Source organism: Macaca mulatta, chromosome 10 (assembly GCF_049350105.2).
Source record: "Macaca mulatta isolate MMU2019108-1 chromosome 10, T2T-MMU8v2.0, whole genome shotgun sequence".
NCBI classification, from domain to species: Eukaryota; Metazoa; Chordata; class Mammalia; order Primates; family Cercopithecidae; genus Macaca; species Macaca mulatta.
This window is the reverse complement of record NC_133415.1, coordinates 1,010,877-1,031,083: the sequence shown is the minus strand read 5'-3', so window position 1 is coordinate 1,031,083 and position 20,207 is coordinate 1,010,877. Positions and strand designations below refer to the sequence as shown.

Genomic DNA, 20,207 nt, shown 5'->3' with positions numbered 1-20,207 from the left:
AAATACCTACGAGGCCAGGTCATGTGACAGTTCCATGGTTAATTTTTGAGGCCAGACCTTTCCACAGTGGCTGCACCATTTTATCCTCCTGTCAGCAAAGGCTCCCCTTTCTCCACATCCTCACCCTCATCCCGCCGACACTTGTCTTCCTTCTCATGATGGTCATCTGATGTGGATGTGAAATGGTGTGTCCGGGCCGGGCACGGTGGCTCAAGCCTGTAATCCCAGCACTTTGGGAGGCCGAGACGGGCAGATCACGAGGTCAGGAGATCGAGACCATCCTGGCTAACACAGTGAAACCCCGTCTCTACTAAAAATACAAAAACTTAGCCGGGCGAGGTGGCAGGCGCCTGTAGTCCCAGCTACTCGGGAGGCTGAGGCAGGAGAATGGCGTGAACCCGGGAGGCGGAGCTTGCAGTGAGCTGAGATCCGGCCACTGCACTCCAGCCTGGGTGACAGAGCGAGACTCCGTCTCAAAAAAAAAAAAAGGAATGGTGTGTCCGTGTGGCTGATGCTCGTCATCTGATGTGCGTGTGGAGCGGTGTCTCCGTGTGGTGCGTGTGGAGCGGTGTCTCCGTGTGGTGCGTGTGGAGCGGTGTCTCCGTGTGGCTGATGCTCGTCATCTGATGTGCATGTGGAACGGTGTCTCCGTGTGATGAGTGATGTTGAACATCTTCTGCTCGTTGGCCATGTGAATAGCTTTGTTGGAGAAATGTCTATTCAACCTTCCTTTGACCATTTTTGAATTGAGTTGTTTTTTTTTGTTTGTTTGTTTGTTTTAGAAGTTCTTTACATATCCTGGATATTAATCCTTTATCAGATATACCCAAATATTTTCTTTGGGTTATCTTTTTACATAAAAAAAATTTTTTAGACATAGGGTCTTGCGGTACAGTGATCGTAGCTCCCTGTAACCCTGAACTCTTGGGTTCAAGTGATCCTCCCACCTCAGCCTCCTGCGTAGCTAGAACTGCAGGTGTGCGTCACCACATCCAGCTAATTTATATATTTTTTGTGGAGATGGGGGCCTCACTGTGTTGATCAGGCTGTTTTTGAACTCCTGACTTACAGAGTGCTGGAATTAATAGGCGTGAGCCACCAGCCCCCTGCCTTTACTCCTTTGACACACAAGTTTTAAATTTTGGTGAAATGCAATTTTCTTTTTTTTCTTTGTTGCCTGTGATTTCGGTGTCATATCCAAAAAAGTCATTTCCAAATCAGTATCATGAAACTTTTCTTCTGTGCTTCCTTCGAAAAGTTTTATGTTTTCTCTCTGATGTTTAGGTCTTTGATCCATTTTGAATTAATTTTTGTATCTGGTATAAGATAAGGGTCCAGCTTCATTCTTTTACATGGGGTTATCGAGTTTTCCCAGCACTTGTTGAAGATGGTCCTAGGCCAGGCACGGTGGCTCACGCCTATAATCTCAGCACTTTGGGAGGCCAAGGCAGGCAGATCACCTGAGGTCAGGAGTTTGAGACCATCCTGGCTAACATGGTGAAAACCCATCTCTACTAAAAATTCAAAAATTAGCCGGGCCTGGTGGCCGACGCCTGTAATCCCAGCTACTCGTGAGGCTGAGTCATGAGAATTGCTTGAACTTGGGAAGTGGAGGTTGTGGTGAACTGAGATCATGCCACTGCACTCCAGCCTGGGTGACAGAGTAAGTTTCCGTTTCAAAAAAAAAGAAACACTGTCCTTTCTCGCATGAATGGTCTTGGCCTAATTGTTAAAAAACCAGCTGGCTGGCCGGGCGCGGTGGCTCACGCCTGTAATCCCAGTACTTTGGGAGGCTGAGGCAGGTGGATCATGAGGTCGGGCGATCGAAACCATCCTGTAACATGGTAGTTTACCATGAAACCTCATCTCTACTAAAAATACAAAAAAAGTAGCCAGACGTGGTGATGGGCGCCTGTAGTCCCAGCTACTCGGGAGGCTGAGGCGGGAGAATGGCATGAACCCGGGAGGTGGAGCTTGCAGTGAGCTGAGATCGCGCCACTGCATTCCATCCAGCCTGGGCAACAGAGCGAGACTCCGTCTCAAAAAAACAAACAAAAAAAAACCAGCTGGCCGTGTGTGCAGTGGTTTCTTTCTGGACTCTCTGTTCTATTTTGTTGTTTTATATGTCTGTCCTTATGCCAGTGCCCCACTGTTTTGGTGACTGTAGCTTTGTAGTAAGTCATAAGTGTGAGTTTTCCAACTTTGTTCTTTTTCAAGATTGTTTTGGCTATTCAAAGTCGTCCCTTGAGATTCTGTATGAATTTGGGGATGGGTTTTTCGATTTTTGCAAAAATACTGTTGAGATTTTGGGAGGGATTGCATTGAATTCATAGATCACTTTGGGTAATACTGTCTTCTTAACAATATTAAGTCTTCAATCCATGAACACAGATGTCTTCCTATTTATTTATTTATATTTTTGAGACAGAATCTCACTCTGTTGCCCAGACTGGAGTGCAGTGGTGCAATCTCGACTCATCGCAACCTCCGCCTCCTGGGTTCAAACAAGGCTCTTGCCTCAGCCTCCCGAGTAGCTGGGACTACAGGCGCCCCCCACCACGCCCGGCTAATTTTTTGTATTTTTAGTAGAGATGGGGTTTCACCGTGTTAGCCAGGATGGTCTTGATCTCCTGACCTTGTGATCCACCTGCCTCAGCCTCCCAAAGTGCTGGGATTACAGGCATGAGCTACCGTGTCCGGCCTAGGTCTTTAAATTCTTGTAGCAGTGTTTTGTAGTTTGCAGTATACGAATCTTTTATCTCCTTGACTTCATTCTTTTGGATGCTATCATATATAAAATTGTTTTCTTACCTTCCTTTTTGGATTATTCAGTGCTAGTGTATGGAAATGCAACTGCTTTTTTGTGTGTCAATTTTGTATCCTAGAACTTTGCTGAATTTGTTTATTATCTTTAGCAATTTATGTGGAATATTTAGAATTTTCTGTGTGTAAGATCATATCAGGCCGGGTGTGGTGGCTCACGTCTGTAATCCCAGCACTTTGGGAGGCCTAGATGGGAGGATTGCTTGAACCCAGGAGTTTAAGACCAGCCTGGGCAACATAGTGAGACCTTGTCTCTACAGAATAAATGGGAATAAAAATTAGGCAGGTGTGGTGGCACAGATCTGTAGTCCCAGCTATTCAGGAGACTGAAGAGGGAGGATCGCTTGAGTCTGGGAGGTCAGGGCTGCAGAGCCAAGATCACGCCACTGTGTGCACTTCAGCCAGGACAACAGAGCAAAACCCTTGCTAAAAAAAATCATGTCATTTGGGAACAAAGATAATTTTACTTCTGCCTTTACCATTTGGATGCCTTTTCTTTCTATTTCTTGCCTAATTGCTCTGGCTAAGACTTCTAAGAGAAGATTGAATAGAAGTGGTGAGAGGGGGCATCCTTGCCTTGCTCCTGATCTTAGAGAAGTTTTCAGTCCTTCAGTATTGAATGTGTTGTCAGCTGTGAGCTTCTCATAGGTGCCTTTATCATACTGAAGATAGTTCCTTCTATTCCTTTATCATACTGAAGATGGTTCCTTCTATTCCTTTATCATACTGAAGATGGTTCCTTCTATTCCTTTATCATACTGAAGATGTTTCCTTCTATTTCTAGTTTGAGTGTTTGATCAAGAAAGTACGTTGATTTTTTTTTTTTTTTTTTGAGACAAAGTTTCACTCCTGTTGCCCAGGCTGGAGTGTGGTGGCGTGATCTCGGCTCACTGCAGCCTCTGCCTCCTGGGCTCAAGCGATTCTCCTGCTTCAGCCTCCTGAGTAGCTGAGATTACAGGTGCCCACCACCACGCCCGGCTAATTTTTGTATTTTCAGTAAAGACGGGTGTCACCACGTTGGCCAGGCTGGTCTTGAACTCCTCACCTCAGGTGATCCACCCTCCTCAGCTTCCCAAAGTGCTGGGATTACAGGCGTGAGCCACCGCACCCGGCCGTATGTGGAATTTTATCAGATTTTGTTTGTATGAGTTGAGGTATCATTTGGCTTCTGTCCTTTACCCTGTTAATGTCGTATATCGATTGATATTCATATGTGGATCCATCTTTGCATTTGAGGAGCAAATCCCACTTTATCCTGGTATATAATTTTTTGTTTGTTTGTTTGTTTTGTTTTGTTTTGTTTTGTTTTTGAGACGGAGTCTCATTGTCGCCCAGGCTGGAGAGCAGTGGCCGGATCTCGGCTCACTGCAAGCTCCGCCTCCCAGGTTTACACCGTTCTCCTGCCTCAGCCTCCGGAGTAGCTGGGACTACAGGCGCCCGCCACCTCGCCCGGCTAGTTTTTTGTATTTTTTAGTAGAGACGGGGTTTCACCATATTGGCCAGGCTGGTCTCGATCTCCTGATCTCGTGATCCGCCCGTCTCGGCCTCCCGAAGTGCTGGGATTACAGGCTTGAGCCACCGCGCCCGGCCTGTAATTATTTTGATAAGATGCTAAGTTTGGTTTGCTGGTATTTTGCATCCATGTTCATACGGAATATTGGTTTGTAGTTTTCTTTTCTTGTAGTGTCCTTGTCTGGCTTTGGCATCGGGGTAATGCTGTCCTCACAGAATGAATTAGAAAATGTTCTCTCCTCTTCAGTGTGTTTGAAGAGTTTGAGAAGGATTGGTGTTAGTTCTTCTTTAAACGTGTGGTAGAACTCATCGCCAGGACATGAAAAACAAGCGGCAGCAAAATAAATGTTCGGTAGAACTTCCCAGCAAAGTCATCTTGTCTGGGCTTTTCTTTCTTGAGAGGTAGGTCTGACCCCATGTTATAGATGAGGTAACACAGTCAAGCCTTCTCCAGAGTTGCTCAAGGTCACGTGGGCAGAGAAGGTGAAGCTGAGATTTAGGAGCGTGTTCCTGTGGAGAAGAACATGAAGCAAATGAGCCTCCCGCCTTTCTCTAGCTCCAACCCCACTGTGTGGAACCAGGGGCTCAAGCTCGAATCCTGGTGTGGAATATATACCTCCCCCCATTCCCCTCCCCACACAGTCCTCCTCCTCCTCCATGGAGGCGGAAGAGGGTCTGGGACACAGGCTGCCGTGGCCCCTGGAATGTAAGAGGCAACAGTGGGGGGTGAGTGGGTCAGACCTATGTCCCCCTCTCTGTCCTCGTCTGGAAGGGGCTACATGGGAGGTGAGAGACAGCAGCTGTCCTCGCTCTGCCACCTCTGTCCCCAGGGGAGTGCCTAGGTGGCCGGAGCCTCCTCTGGGCTTCAGCCCATGCTGCTTAGGTCTGGGCTCCCTTAAGGGGTGTCTGGATATGCCCCTCCCAGTCTCATGTTTGTGTGGTGGACGATGTGCACACGCCTGCCCATCCTGGGTGGAATCCTCATGTGCTCGAGAGTCTAACACACTTCCGGTAACTCACAAGAAAGGCAGAATCATAAAGGAACTTTTCACATACTTAGAACTGAAGAAGAATAAAAATACTACTCAGCAAAATGTGTAGAATGTAGTTAAAGTTGATTGTATACGGGGAAATGTAGCCTTTAAAGACAGACTGGAAAAGAAGAAAGGCTGCAAATTAATGAGTTAAGCTTCCAACTTAAGGACAAAAGAAGCTCACGCCTGTCATCCCAGCACTTTGGGAGGCTGAGGCGGGCAAATCACCTGAGGTTGGAAGTTCAAGACCAGCCTGACCAACATGGCAAAACCCTGTCTCTACTAAAAATAGAAAAATTAGCTGGACATGGTGGCGGGCACCTGTAATCCCAGCTACTCGGGAGGCTGAGGCAGGAGAATCACTTGAACCCAGGAGGCAGGGGTTGCAGTGAGCCGAGATCGCGCCACTGCACTCCAGCCTGGGAATAGAGCAAGACTCCGTCTCAAAAAAAAAAAAAAAAAGAATAAACCCGCAGAAAGTAGAAAGAAGGTGATGACTCAGATCGGAGCAGAGGCCGATGGACACCCACAGGCAGGAGACAGACGTGCCCGTGGCTACCACAGGCAGGAGACGGAAGTGCCCGTGGCTATTTGAATTTGAAGAAGCTCCTTAACAGAGAGATGAGCCTCAGGAAAACGCCTAAAACTCCTTCCTGGCTGCCCAGAGACTACTCGTGAGGAGTTAGGACGCCACCTTTAGGAAGGGTTTCCCTCCCCTTTGTGGTGTAGCTGGCAGGAGAAAACCGACCTAAGAACTGTCTTCTGTCCTCTTTACCCAGGACTTGTTCTTTAAGTACACCTGGAATAACTTTCTGCACTTCCAAGTGGAACTCTGCATAGCCGCTATTCTCTCCCACGCTGCCCGCGAGGATAGGACAGAAGCCAGCGGGTCTGAGAGCAGGGCGGAGCCTCTGCATGAGAACGGGAACCGGAGCCTGGAGACCCCCCAGCCTCCTGCCAGCCTCCCTGACAACACAATGGTGACCCACGTGAGTCCAAGCAGCATCCAGCTTATCAGCGCCAGCTGCGCCCCACTCAGACCGCGTCCACGTCAGCGCTGACGTGTGCCGGACCTTGCTGTGCAGCTGACACGGGGGCAGGGCTTGGAAAAGGGTCCCCAGGTGTCGGTCAGAGGCTCGGAGACAGTGGGCTTTGGGTTTGAGTGGGGCTTGCAGGTCTCATTGCCACCTGCTTTCAGCAGGGCACTGGTGCCTTCTGTGTGCAGGCCTGGCAGGGGTTAGCAATGGATAAGATGAGTCCAGTCTGGCCTCCAGCTGGAGGCCCAGAGAATAAATGCCCAGGAGGCAGCAGTGTCAGTGATGAGGAATAAATGCCCTGGGGCCAGCAGTGTCAGTGATGGGAACCGCATGGTGGGGAGAGGGTGTTGAGGGATCTGCAGGCCAACCAGGGACCGTCACCCAGATAGCAGGGCCACGGGTATATCGTAGTGTGAGGTGGAGCCCAGGAAAAACATCTCAGGTACAAGAAGTGATCTGTGTCAGGGCCTGGAGGTGAGAGAAAGTGCTGAGGACAAACAGCCCTATTGTTCCCTCTGGACACGGAGGAAGAGGGTAGGAGAGTGACCGAAGTCGGGGGCAATTGAGAGACGGGGAGAAGGCCCAGGGGAAGGCAAGGGTCAGGGGGCAATTCCAGGAGTCAGAGGAGAAGGGAGAGGGTCCTTTTCTCAGGCTTCATCTTCAGGGCGCTCAGCAGTATGAGCTGCTGAATAGCACCCTCCTCTGGTGTTTGGTGAGGACCACGGAGGCTGAGGCTGTGCGTGTGCAGCAGTTAAGGGCCTGCAAAGTCCACACAGACGTGGTGTCCGCCAGCCAGCCCTGCCCAGTCCAGGGATGGGTGGAGGGGTGCATGCCTCCTTCAGACCCTGACTCACTCTGCCCCCCACCCCACCCACCAGCTGTTCCAGAAGTGCTGCCTGGTGCAGAGGATCCTGGAGGCCTGGGAAGCCAATGACCACACACAGTAAGAGCCACTCGGACATGGAGGGACCCAGCCTGGCCAGTCAGGGATGCAGAGACGCACCTCACTCAAGCCCTGGCGGCACTGCGTGCAGGACTGCAGGATCGGGCGGAGTGTCGGGTGTGCGATGCGGCCCCACACTCTGGGGCTGCCGTGCAAGGGGCCCTCCTACTGGGTGGACAGCTGCAAATACTACTTGGGGAGGGGACACGGGGAGCTGACAGGAAGCGGTGCCGTCCCCACCAGGCACCTGCTCTGGCCCCCGCCCAACCTGGTTTGCCTAGGCTTTGCCAAACTCTTGCGGGTCCCCTGTCCATTCCTGATCTTCCCCAAGAACTCAGGCCCTCCGTCAGCATTCACACACGGGGACACATTATTTTGGTCTTTCCGTGTCTGCTGCTTAATGGGTGCTCCCTCTGGTCAGAACACATGTCTTGCTTATTGTCCTGGGCCCAGAGCCATCTCCACCCATTGGTTGTCCTGCTGGGAGCTTTCTGGCTCTGGGCGATGTGAGGAGGGACTCACGGAAGCTGGGAGGGGTCTGAGTGCAGCTGTGGGGAAGCAGAGGCTGAGCTGGGCTGCACAGCATGGAGGTCCTGCCTGCCCCTCCCTGCAGGGTGCTGAGCCTGAGCTTTGTAGCTGACAGGGTGCGCTCACCTCCTGTGCCACTGCTGCCACCAGCGGGGCTTAGGCCATGCCACGGCCTTTCTGCTTCCATTTCCCTGTCTGTAAAATGGGGTGAGAGCAGTGTCTGTCTCCTCGTCTGTCTCGGGCACTTTTGGTGGTGAGGTTGGGGTGAGCCTCTGCATGTGGCAGGTGCTGCTCAAACAGAAGTGTCCTGGAGGCAGGGCCAGGGGCGCGAGCGCTGGGCAGAGGCCAGGCACTTGCTCTGGAAGTGAACCTGGAGGCCTCTGCCACTTGGTTCTCTGGGTCGTGGGTCTGGCAAGGTCAGGACTAGGAGGCCGCCCTGATGGTGCCTGTTGCTTTCAGGGCAGCGGGTGGCATGAGACGTGGGAACATGGGCCACCTCACGCGGATCGCCAACGCGGTGGTACAGAACCTGGAGCGGGGCCCTGTGCAGACGCACATCAGCGAGGTCATCCGAGGTGAGCCCCCAAGCCGGTCATCCTGCTGGTCATGGGCACCGGGGCCCCAAAGGAGCTGCCGCCTGAGGCTGCCCTCTGCCCGTCAGCAGGTGCTGACTGCACTGACAGTGAGAGACCCCGCCGCCACCTCTGTGCTCTCACTTCACACATCAGATATCTCCTCGGGGGGCCTGGGTCTCATGTGTCAGTTCTGTTGGGCGGACTGTGGAGACCCTGCCAGGCGTCAGCATGTGGCACAAGAGACAGTCCTGCCGGGGCAGTTGGTGACTCCGGAGCTGGTGCTCAGAAGCCATTAGCACTGCCAGGCTCCTTGCATCTGATGGAGCCCTGCCTGGCTGGGCTGTCCTGGCCGTGTGCTCTGCACTCAGGTGATTGGAGAGTCTCATTCTCACTCAGGTGTGAGACTTCCTAGCACAAGTCTCAGGGGAGCAGGTAGCAGCCTGTTTCTTAAGAACACAGTGGGGGCCGGGCGCGGTGGCTCAAGCCTGTAATCCCAGCACTTTGGGAGGCCGAGACGGGCGGATCACGAGGTCAGGAGATCGAGACCATCCTGGCTAATATGGTGAAACCCCGTCTCTACTAAAAATACAAAAAACTAGCCGGGCGAGGTGGTGGGCGCCTGTAGTCCCAGCTACTCGGGAGGCTGAGGCAGGAGAATGGCGTAAACCCGGGAGGCGGAGCTTGCAGTGAGCTGAGATCCGGCCACTGCACTCCAGCCTGGGCGACAAAGCGAGACTCCGTCTCAAAAAAAAAAAAAAAAAAAAAAAAAAACACAGTGGGTTAGATGGGCACAGGCACAGCACATGTGTGGCAGAGGCGGGCCCAGCTGTGGCCCCTCCTCCCTATACCTGTGTAAGGTGAAGAAGCTCTGGATAGTCCTCCCTGCACCCCAGGACCATAGTGAGGGGTCTCCTGGGTTGGGCTCCATTAGGCCCTGGCGAGGTCAGGCCCACCGGCTGCCGTCATAAATAATAAAAGGGCAGGAGGAGCTTCCCCACATCCTGGAGGGCAAAGCACATGGGTAGAGGTCGAGGCCAGGGACGGCTCCCCGGGGCAGAGGCAGTTTAGGGAGGCGAGGGGCAAGCAGGAAGCCCTTGGGTCATCCCACACGATCTCCAGATGTGAGTCCTTCCAGGGCTCTGACCTCCCCGGAAAAACAGACAGGACACGTGCCTCGGCCTGTGGGCTGCTGCTGAGTTTGGGCCTGTGAGGCCGGGAGGAGGAGGCCGGCGTGGGGCCGGGAGGAGGAGGCCGGCGTGGGGCGGGGAGGAGGAGGCCGGCGTGGGGCCGGGAGGAGGAGGCCGGCGTGGGGCGGGGAGGAGGAGGCCGGCGTGGGGCCGGGAGGAGGAGGCCGGCGTGGGGCGGGGAGGAGGAGGCCGGCGTGGGGCCGGGAGGAGGAGGCTGGCTGCTTTCTTAGATTCTGTTCCGCGGCTTCTCATTTCTGGGAGTTCCTCACCGTGGGCTTCCGCACCAACAGACTTGGAACTCGGATGCCCATTGGGGTCTCGGTAGGAGCAGATGTACCCACCACCCTGCCCACAGTTGCTGCACCTCAATCTCAGTGTGGCCCCAGGTCCCTCCAGACACGCGGCTGTGCTGCCTCCTTCCCATCCAGCAAAGCCCGTGCTTCAGGCCCTCAGACGGACTGACCGCGGTAGCAGCGCCCCATCCTCCTGGACCCACGATGCACCTGCTGTAGCTCCTGGGTGCCTTGCGCCATCTGCACGGGGTCTCCCAGGGCTCACCAGGCAGCACTTCCCTTGCAGGGCTCCCTGCGGATTGCCGTGGCCGCTGGGAGAGCTTCGTGGAGGAGACACTGACGGAGACGAACCGCAGGAACACTGTGGACCTGGTGAGGAGGCTCGAGGCTGCCCCCTCGGCATGTGCACGGTGCTGGGACGCCGTCCGACGCTCCTGCCTTTGCCCTGAGGCAGAGGCCAAGGGAGGCACAAGGGCCGCACACCTGCCTGCTCCTGTTGCACGCGGCGCCCCTGCGTAGCCCGCAAGTGTGCAGTGTGTCCTCTGGGCTGGTGTCCATAACAGAGACCCTGTCCTGTGCCACACCAGGGCTGGGTCTCTGAGGACCTCTGTGCAGAGCCGGTGTTGGCCTCAGTTCCCTTCCCTCCCACTCCAGGAGCTGTAGCTTATTGGCAGAGGGCTCCTTTTGCCTGAGACCCACAACCTGCCCCCTGCACATGGAGGTTGGGCTGTCACGGGGCCTTGGCCTCACCTGGGCACCTTACACAACACGGCCTCTGGGGCCCAGAGATCTGACGAGTGACGTGCTGGGCGGGGTCTGGGAGCCCTGGGCTGGGCAGGGTCCTGGGCGCTGGGCTGGGTGGGATCTGGGGCGCTGGGCTGGCTCACACGCCCACCCCATCTGGCCTGTGTTTTAGGTGAGCACTCACCACCTTCACTCCTCGAGTGAGGACGAGGACATTGAGGGTGCTTTCCCTAACGAGCTGTCCCTTCAGCAGGTGAGGGCGTGGCCGGCACCTGTGTGCGCTGCGCTTGGTCCTCCAGACGAGTCTGATGGCATCTCACTAGCAAAGGGGAGAGGGGGCTCGTCTCCGAGCACGTATGGGGCGGGGTGGGTCTGAGGGGAGAACCCCAAAGTCACTCCACCTTGATGAGAGCGCTGAGAACACAGCAGATGGACTCCAAAGTCAGAATATGGGGCGTATCTCAGATGTGACCGCAGCGGGCGCGCAGCCTGAGTTTCGGTAGAATCGTGAGCCCTGAACGGTCAGAGTTTACTGCCGGCTTTTGCTGGAGGAGAAGCTCCTGAACAACTAGAGAGCCTGTGGTTCCAAAGAACAGCCTCCAGGCCTGAGGCTGCTCCATGACTGGTGTCCCTGCCTCCCTCCCTCCCAGGCCTTCTCTGACTACCAGATCCAGCAGATGGCAGCCAGCTTCGTGGATCAGTTTGGCTTCAATGATGAGGAGTTTGCAGACCAGGACGACAACATCAAGTGAGTCTGCTTGGACGCCCGTCCTTGATGCTGGGGTCCCACGGGGGCAGCTCCCTGAGGCCTTGCCAGGAGTGCGGCCTGATGTCCCTAGTGAGCACCAGGGGAGAAGAACTGCGGCCCCAGATGAGCAGTGAGGGGGCAGGAGCGCTGAGACCACCCTCCTTGCTCTTGCAGTGCCCCGTTTGACAGGATTGCAGAGATTAACTTCAACATCGACGCTGACGAGGACAGTGTGAGCCAGCGGGGCTGTGTGGCACTGTGCGGGGCTGTGTGGCGTGCGGGGCTGTGTGGCGTGCGGGCACCCTTTTCCCAGGCAGCTCAGGCCGCGCCCATGGCTCGGTCTGCCGTGGGCCTGTGTGGTGGGGCTGGTGGAGGCCCCTCTGTGGAGCTCGGAACAGTCGCTTTCCTTGCCCCTCCCCATCCTGCCCTCCAGCCCGGGGCTCCCACATCCTGAACTAAGCCCCTCTGGGAGCCCTTTGGGGAGAGCACCTCCTGTCTCCCCCAGACCCTCTGGAAACTGACCTTGGCGTTTTACTCGGCAGCCCAGCGCAGCTCTGTTTGAGGCCTGCTGCAGCGACCGCATCCAGCCCTTTGATGACGATGAGGACGAGGACATCTGGGAGGACAGTGACACTCGCTGTGCCACCCGGGTGATGGCCAGAGCCAGGTGCGGGGCCCGCCCATCCCCCAGAGCCTCTGCCGAGGAGGTGCAGCCACCAGAACACCTGTCAGACGCCCCGACGCCCTGCTGCTTGTTAACTCTGACTCGCAGAGCAGGCTCACCTGTCCTGCAAGTTCTGGGGCCCAACGCAGCGGGTGACCCTGAGGAGCCCGGAGCTGAGGCCTAGAGCCACTCCTGCTCCTCTCTCGAGATGATCTGTGCTCACTCTCAGCCCCGAGCTTGGGGCCGTCACTAACCCTCAACGTTAGGCGTCCATCCTGGGCCACCAGGCATCTGACTCTGAGTCTCCCCCAGGTTTGGAGCCCCCCATGCTTCAGACAGCTGCTCAAAGAATGGCCCAGAGCGCGGAGGCCAGGACGGGAAGGCGAGCTCAGAAGCACACGGAGATGCACCTGGGGCAGGTGCCCCCCTGGCCCCTGGGAAGAAGGAAGCCCCCACTGTGGAGGGTGACTCAGAAGGTGGCGCTGGGGGCCGGGGCTGTGGGTGTTGGGGACAGGACATGGTACCCTGGCCTGGGTGTTGTGGAAGCTTCATTTGGGGCTCACTGTGGCCCGGAGCCTGCATCCCCAGCTCTTTCCCAGCCATCCTGAGTAGGGGTCTGTGCTGCCCTGTGCCCGGCACAAGGTGGTCTCCTGGCCCTGCCTCTTGATTGTGGTCACTCAGCCACGTTGCCAAGGCTGGTGGGTGGTGTCCACCTAGTCTTCATCGTCCACCCGGCCCCCACAAAATTGGGCACGGGCCTGACGCCCTCCCCAGCACAGCAGCTCAGGCCGGCCGCCACCCTCACAGCCTACGTCTGTGGCAGGAGCTGGTCCACCTCACAGGCCGCATGGCTGATAAGACCCCTCTCCTTACCCCTGCCCTGGAGGCAGCACTGAGGCACTCAGGACTGTGGGCGGGGGGGACCGGAATCTGTGCGGCACTCAGGACTGTGGGCGGGGGGGACAGGAATCTGTGCGGCACTCAGGACTGTGGGCGGGGGGGACAGGAATCTGTGCGGCACTCAGGACTGTGGGCGGGGGGGACAGGAATCTGTGCGGCACTCAGGACTGTGGGCAGGGGGGACCGGAATCTGTGCGGCACTCAGGACTGTGGGCGGGGGGGACAGGAATCTGTGCGGCACTCAGGACTTTGCGGGGGGACAGGAATCTCTGTTAGGAGGTGCTGAGCTCTTAGCTGAGGCTGACGGAGCAAGGGTGACATCCTGGGGAAGCACGAACATCCCAGATAGGAGGGAGGCACCCCATCCTCGAGGCCAGGGAGGGGCCAGTGGTGCTCGGTGAGCTGCCGTCTCTGTCGGTTGCGTTCCTGGCTAGGGCAGGGCAGTGGTGTCACCTCCACGGTCAGTTCAGCCCTGCTGGAGGCCTGGGGCCCCTCAGGCGCCTCCCTGAGCCTCGGGTCACATGCCCCATGGGTGTTGGCAGCTTGTCAGGACCCTCAAGCTGCCCCGTTGCTCTCTGAGGGGCTGATGCGCACTGCCCAGCCCTCCCTCCTGGATCAGCTCCATGTTCCTGTCAACCTCTGTGGGGCCCCTGGGGTGGGGGTGCTGCCTTCCCTTTGCCTGCAGCACCCTAGGCAGGCCTGCCCACACCTGACCCGTGTCTCCCCCAGCAGGCGCCATGTGGACGGCAGTGTTTGATGAGCCAGTGAACTCGACACCCACAGCCCCAGGAGTGGTGAGGGACGTGGGTGCCAGCGTGTGGGCAGCTGGCACCTCAGCTCCAGAGGAGAAAGGCTGGGCCAAGTTCACCGACTTCCAGCCCTTCTGCTGGTAACAAATGCGCTGGCAGGAGGGGGCCGTGCCAGGAAGTGCCCGTCAGGGTCAGGAGGCGCCCGTCCCCCGGGACTGACCCTGTCCTCGTGCTTGCCTGCAGCTCCGAGTCAGGGCCCAGGTGCAGCTCTCCAGTGGACACAGAACGCAGCCGGGCTGAGGGCAGCCGGAGCCAAGGCCCTGAGAAAGCCTGTGAGTAGGAGTAGTGCAGGCAGCACCCAGGCTCCTGCAGAGGCCCAGCCTTGCCCAGTTTAAGGCCTGAGGCCAGCTGGCCGCCCTCCTTGGGGGCAGTGGGAGGTGGTGGCCAGGGCCCCGCATGCTGCTGGGCCTCTGGTGACGTTGGGGTTTGATACAGCAGTGGGACTGGAGCAGCCACGTGCAGATGGGGAGGCCCCCAGGGGGAGGCAGCAAGGCCATCGGGCTGGCCCTGAGTCCGGTCTGAGTAGGTGGCACAGCCCAGGCCTGCACCCCAGGTTCCGGCGAGCAGCCCCGGGACCCCAGTATTGAGATGTATGTGGGTGGGGTGCTGGCAGGAAGCCGTTCTGGGGCCTGATCAGAGCCCCTGGCCCCCAGCCCCCTAGTCAGGCTCAGAAGCTGCCCCAGATAAGGCTGAGAGCTCCAGGAGAGTGACAGCTGGCTGCCAACACTGGTGTCCCAGGTGCTTGAAGGAGCTGTGGCAGGACCATATGAGGCGGAGCGGGCCCCTCCCTGAGCCTGTGTCTTCCTGTGAGACCAAGGCGTGTTGCCCTGTATCATGGGGGAGGCAACAGGGTTGCTTGTGTGGAGACCCCATGGCAGGTGCGTGAGCGTGTCTGCCTCATCATGCGGCTCTCACACAGGCACACGTGTGCAGGCAACAGGTGCATGTGAGAGGCCACATGTATGGGGGCCCTATGGCCAGGGTGGCCGTGCCCTGTGGCCCCTCCTGCCTCACTGGACAGCACAGGCCTCCTCCTTTGCAGTCAGCCCAGCTTCTCCATGTGCCTGGAACGTATGTGTCACCAGGAAGGCCCCCCTGCTGGCCTCTGACAGCAGCTCCTCTGGGGGCTCCGACAGCGAGGACTACCAGAAGGCAGCGAGTGCCGTGGATGCCGTGAGCAGGAGTCCTGGCCGGGAGGCCCCCCCGCGGCCCACAGGGGCCAGGACAGAGGAGGCTGTCGGCAGGTGTGTGGGGCGTGGGGAGCGGGGCGGGCCTGCCCAAGTGCAAAGGGTGCGGCTTCCAGGCCGTCTCCAGGTCTCAGCTCCCCGCAGAGCAGGCCGAGGCCAGGCCAGAGGTCTTCCCCACACTGCTTCCCCCATGGCCCTGTGGCCCTCAGAGGCTGGCTCGGGGTGGTGGTGCCTGTGACCCTCAGAGGCTGGCTCGGGGGGTGATGCTCAGGGTGATGCTGCACATTAAGTGGAGCCAGATGGGAGGAGGGTGGGGCTCGTTTCTTGGACAGAACATCTGTGTTCTCCGTTGTGAGTGGTTAAGACAAGAAGACAGGGCCTGGGTGTCCCAGACAGTCCTCCAGGGACGTGGGGGAGCAGCCCCTACCCCAGATCCCGGTTGGAGAGAACAGCCCAGCTCTTGGGGCTCTGGGCCTGGCTGAGCCGCCTGGGATCTGGGTACCCTGGTGGTCAGGGAGGGGCACAGAATTTAAGTCCGGCAGGCGAGCGGGCATCTGTGGAGCTCACACAGACCTCGCCCGCTGCTCCCCTTCCACGGGAGGCCTGTGATTCCCAGACGCCTCAGAAGCAGGACAGTAGAATGGGGGCGGGGGCCTCAGGACTGCATTTGGGGGGTCCAGACCCTGAGAGTTGGAGGCAGCTTGCAGGTGGGCAGAGGCCCAGGCTCCCTTGAGCCCCCAAGAGCCATTCCTGGGGAGAGAGTGGAGAGGGAGGCACTCCCTGTGAGGAGGCTGGCGTCTGGCCGGCCCCTCCAGCAAGCTGAACCCCATCCATCCCTCCACAGGAAGAAGGTCCCTGGCATTCTTCAGTGAACAGATACCTCTCTGGCCTCTGGGGTCAGGGGGTGGGAGATTAGCAGGAGGGCAGGACAGATGGGGTAGATGCCAGGGCCAGGTAAACCTAAGGGGGAGGGTAGGACTGGGCTTGACGGGGGGACGAGGGTGCACCCGGCAAGGGTACAGCTGTGCAAAGGCCCTGGGGCCTGAGCTCCCAGTAGGTCCAGGCAACAGTGGGGAAGTCCTTGGACTGGATTCCTCTAGGAGGGGACGAGGTGCCTGTCGCCTGGTGGTACATCCCAGTCCCTCCTGGCTCCGTGGTTGTGAAGGGCCTCAGCCTGCATGCGTCTCCCCTGTGCTGCCCTCCCCTCACATGTGGAGCAGGTCTGACACCTCAGAGGGTCCTGCTCGCTGACCCCCAGCAGTCCTGGAAGGTCTGTGTGGTACTGGGGCTCCAGGCATCTCCCCCAGCCAAGCTGCAAGCTCAGCGCCGGGCTGGTCTCCCCGCCCTGTTGACCGGCAGGCCCCGTCTGTGCTCACAGCTTCTCCCCTTGTTTGGCCACCCTGTCCTCAGGGCATCTGCAGCAAGTGGGGGGCACAGCACGGGAAACGGGGCCAACGCCACAGCAGTGGATGTCCCGATGCCAAAGTCACTGGGAAGCCCAGGCCAGAGCCCCTCAGGTTGAAAGTCATACAGAGTTCCTGCGTGGGCTTCATTCCTTCTTAAAAGTTTAGTCAGTGAAAATAATTACTTGTTTGTGTTTTTGTTTTTGAGATGGAGTCTTGCGCTGTTGCGCTGAGCAGTGACCGCACTCAGCCTAGTCACTGAAATTCTTAACAGTCTTTACCCAGCCAGGCACAGTAGCTCACGCCTGTAATCCCAGCACTTTAGGAGGCCGGGGCAGGTGGATCACGAGGTCAGGAGTTCCAGACCAGTCTGGCCAATATGGTGAAACCCGTCTCTACTAAAAATACAAAAATTAGCCGGGCGTGGTGGCGGGCGCCTGTAGTCCCAGCTACTCGGAAGGCTGAGGCAGGAGAATCGCTTGAACCAGTGAGCCGAGATCGCACCACTGCACTCCGGCCTGGGCGTCAGAGACTGTCAACCAAAACAAACCTTTACACACTTTTCCTAAACAACCCGTAAAAAGCTTTGTTCTGAAAAGTGGGGAATATCATTGTGCAAAGTAAGTTGCTTTTTTCCACGGGGCTGTCTGCATAAAACTTGACACTTAGAGCTGTGCCTGCACTGTCCTGGCGGCCCAGCCTGCAGGTGAGCTCCTTGCACCCCCGCCCGGCCTGAGCGCCCCTCGCTGGGTCAGACACTCAGTGTCCTCGCCGTGCAGGAGGCCAGAGGGCTCATCTGCTGCTCGTGGCCAGGCTGGGCCTTGGGGTGCCTGACTCCCTCCAGAGCAAGCCCCTTAGATGCCCAGCAGGATCCTCTTTCCCCTCCCATCCCGCCGGCGGTTTCCCCACACTGCCCAGTGTAAGGCTCAGCACAGGATCTGAGCGCTGCCTGGAAGGAGGTTTGAGGTCATCCGTGGACAGGCAACTTGTCCCAGTACTTGGAACTCGGGGCCGCAGAGCTGCCTAGCTGGGCACAACCTGGCCCACCCCACAGAGGGCAGGAGTGGGAGGGGCCAAAGATGGTGCTCCAGGCCACCTGGACCTTTTTGTCCAGCTGGTCCTTTGGCATGAGGTGGAGTGGCACTGAGGGTGGGGGTGCCCGTAACCGGAACCCGTGTCTGCCACACAGGGCCGTGTGTGCCAACAGCCGGCTGTTAGACCCTGCCTGCCCCGCGCCAAAGGAAGTGACCGCTGCCCCAGCCATGGCTCCGCCCCCCGAGGCTGCTGTGGCCATCACCACAGCACTGAGCAAGGCTGGCCCCGCCATACCCAGCCCAGCAGTCTCTTCTGCAGTGGCCGTGGCAGTCCCCCTAGGGCCCATCATGGCAGTCACAACAGCCCCAGCCATGGTGGCCACCCTGGGGACAGTGACAAAGGACGGGTGAGCAGGTTGAATGTGGGGGTAGGGGGTGCGGACAGGGCCCGCAGCCCGCACGGCTCCAACCCCCCCATTCCTGCAGGAAGAGAGATGCCCCGCCGGAAGGAGCTGCCTTAAATGGCCCAGTGTGATGCTGCTGCCGCCCGGCCACGGCCCGCCCTGGTCAGGCTGCATCCTTAATCGAGAAAACTACCTGGTGATGCAATCTTTTTTTTTTTTAATTTAATTTAATTTTAAAATAAATGCTGCATTGGTAAAGCTGGCAGTTGAAACCAGTTGGACGGCCCAGCTTGCGTCTCTTCTGCCTGAGTGGGCCTCTCAGGTCACTCGTGCCCTGCTGGAGGACAGAGGGGCACCTCAGCCGCCCCCAGGCCCGGAGCACAGCAATAAGGTCTGCCTGCAGGAGCCGGGGTGGGGGTGGGGGCAGGACCCTGAGATGCCACCAGGACCTGATGGGCCAGGAAGGGCATGGACTTGGAGGCTGTTTTTAGAGACTTTTTTAAAAAAGAATACAGAAGGAGCCAAGCTTTTTTGCACTTTGTATCCAGCTGCAAGCTCAGGGCAGAGTCAAGGGCCTGGGTTGGGGACACCCGACTCACAGGAATGCATAAGGGCCTCAGAGCCTTGCAGCTGCCCAGTAGCCCTTGGAGCTGGCACTGAACCAGGCTGTGAGATTTGACTGCCTTAAAATCACAAGGCCCTCTGGGCCTGGCAGGGGAGACCACAGGTGTGCAAGTGGGGGCCATGGCTTGGCACTGGGGGCTTGAAGACTGGTTTCTAGCACTACTGGTCATGGCCATGTCCTAGAAGGGTCCAGAAGATTATTTTACGTTGAGTCCATTTTTAATGTTCTGATCACCTGACAGGGCACCCAAAACCCCCAACTCCCAATAAAAGCCGTGACGTTCGGACAAACCGCGTATTGTGAACCTTCTGGCCCCAAAGCCCCAGTCCGGCCAGGGTGGGAGTGTCTCCTCCTGCGTCTCTTGTGGCCCCCCATCCCCCAGGATCATCCCCGTGTAATGGGTGGAGGTGGAACAGGCCACGTCACAACAGCAGGTCTCTATCTCTGAGCAAATACTGAGCTTTTTCCTGTTTGGGGGATGGGGGGGGCCACTTCACCTGACGCTCAAACACACCAACCCCAGGCCTTGCTTTTGTGCCAGCTCCCCCTCCCCCTCCCGGAAGCCTGGGCCCCACCTTGGCCTCACTGAGTGGGAACCCCTGCCCGGGGGCTCGTCTGAAAAATGACTCAAGGGTCTGCTTCCACCACGGTTGGCGAGGACCTGCTCAGCTCCCCAGAGCCGGCTCCGCCCCAGCTACACACACTGCCTTGTTCTCACCCCCTGCCCTGTGCCTGGCATTTGTTCTCTCCCCCCACAAACGTGGAATAGGGAGGGCAGGGTCCCTTCTCCCCTTACTCTGACCTGTGGGTTTCCCAGGTGCCAGGAACTTTGGTCAGGCTCCATCTGCCTGGCCTGAGGGAAGACCTGGCTGGTTTCAGTGGCTCAAGTGAGCCCGACCACGTCTCCCCCGCCCCCCCGGTGTCCCAGCACCACCTGTTTGGTGGGGGAGGTGGTGGCATCATGCTGGGCCTGACAGGGTCCAACGCTGTCCTTGGCTTCAACGTCCCCCCAGGGGAGGGTCTTGGCCCCCCCCACCTGCCAGCACCAGGCCCCACCTCTGCAGTGATCACCAGAACCCTCCCCTCACCCCCACCTGCTCACCTCCCACCTGAGAAGGGCCTCTCGCTGGGGCCTCTCCCTGTCCCCCACCACCCCTCTGGCCAGGTCACCAGGTACCACTCTCAGATGTTCTCTGGGCCTTGGCAGCACCTACACCCCTCCCCACCTTCTGCTCCCACACCCCTGGCCAGGCCTCGCCACAGGCAAGGACACAGCAGCTCAGCAGGCGAAGCCCTGGGCCGGGTGGGACTCAGGTTTGAATGGGAAGAGCAGTGAGGGGCCACAGTGACACCAAAAAGGGAAGGACCGGGGCCCTCTGAGACCCCAGAATTCCCAAGAACAGGGTCTATCCCCCACGGGCACTGCCCCCTCACTCTGCCAGGTGCCGCCTGCTGCCTGAAGAGGGCCAGATGTGGTCGACCCGCATTCCCCTGGGCGCCTGCTGTACCCTCTCCTGGGTCTGGCCTCCATCCCTTCAGCTCAGAGGGTCTAACCAGAAGCTGCCGTCCACCTCAAGTGTCCTCTGGACTTGCAACAGCCTCCTGAGGGCAAATGACCACCCACCCTTTCACCCCCCAAGCCTCCGTGATGCCAGCTTCTGCACCCCCTGGGGAGGGATGGCAGCTTCCTCTCCAGCTGTGCCGGCCCCTAGACCAGCCCTGAGGCCTGGGGGGAATCAAGCAAGGTCCCAGTGAAG

General features: G+C 57.9%; 1 protein-coding gene across 50 annotated transcripts in view; it reads left to right on the top strand.

Annotated features, from left to right (window-relative positions):
• PPP6R2 (protein phosphatase 6 regulatory subunit 2) overlaps positions 1-18,740 on the top strand; it is a 98,037-nt gene extending 79,297 nt beyond the window's left edge. For 11 of the 50 annotated variants that reach the window (XM_077949192.1, XM_077949190.1, XM_028827540.2 and 8 more), the window contains 14 exons: positions 6,149-6,358; positions 7,285-7,349; positions 8,337-8,452; positions 10,219-10,304; positions 10,849-10,929; positions 11,327-11,424; positions 11,599-11,656; positions 11,967-12,091; positions 12,401-12,564; positions 13,721-13,877; positions 13,981-14,069; positions 14,840-15,041; positions 17,577-17,828; positions 17,908-18,740. In XM_077949192.1, the coding sequence (XP_077805318.1) occupies positions 6,149-6,358; positions 7,285-7,349; positions 8,337-8,452; positions 10,219-10,304; positions 10,849-10,929; positions 11,327-11,424; positions 11,599-11,656; positions 11,967-12,091; positions 12,401-12,564; positions 13,721-13,877; positions 13,981-14,069; positions 14,840-15,041; positions 17,577-17,828; positions 17,908-17,956 (1,752 nt within the window). In that variant the 3' untranslated portion in view covers positions 17,957-18,740. Of the gene's footprint in view, positions 1-6,148; positions 6,359-7,284; positions 7,350-8,336; positions 8,453-10,218; positions 10,305-10,848; positions 10,930-11,326; positions 11,425-11,598; positions 11,657-11,966; positions 12,092-12,400; positions 12,565-13,717; positions 13,878-13,980; positions 14,070-14,839; positions 15,042-17,576; positions 17,829-17,907 lie in introns of all 50 variants that reach the window. The other 39 variants (XM_077949187.1, XM_077949185.1, XM_077949157.1 and 36 more) reach the window with 7 other exon arrangements.
• The last annotated feature ends 1,467 nt before the right edge of the window (positions 18,741-20,207 follow it).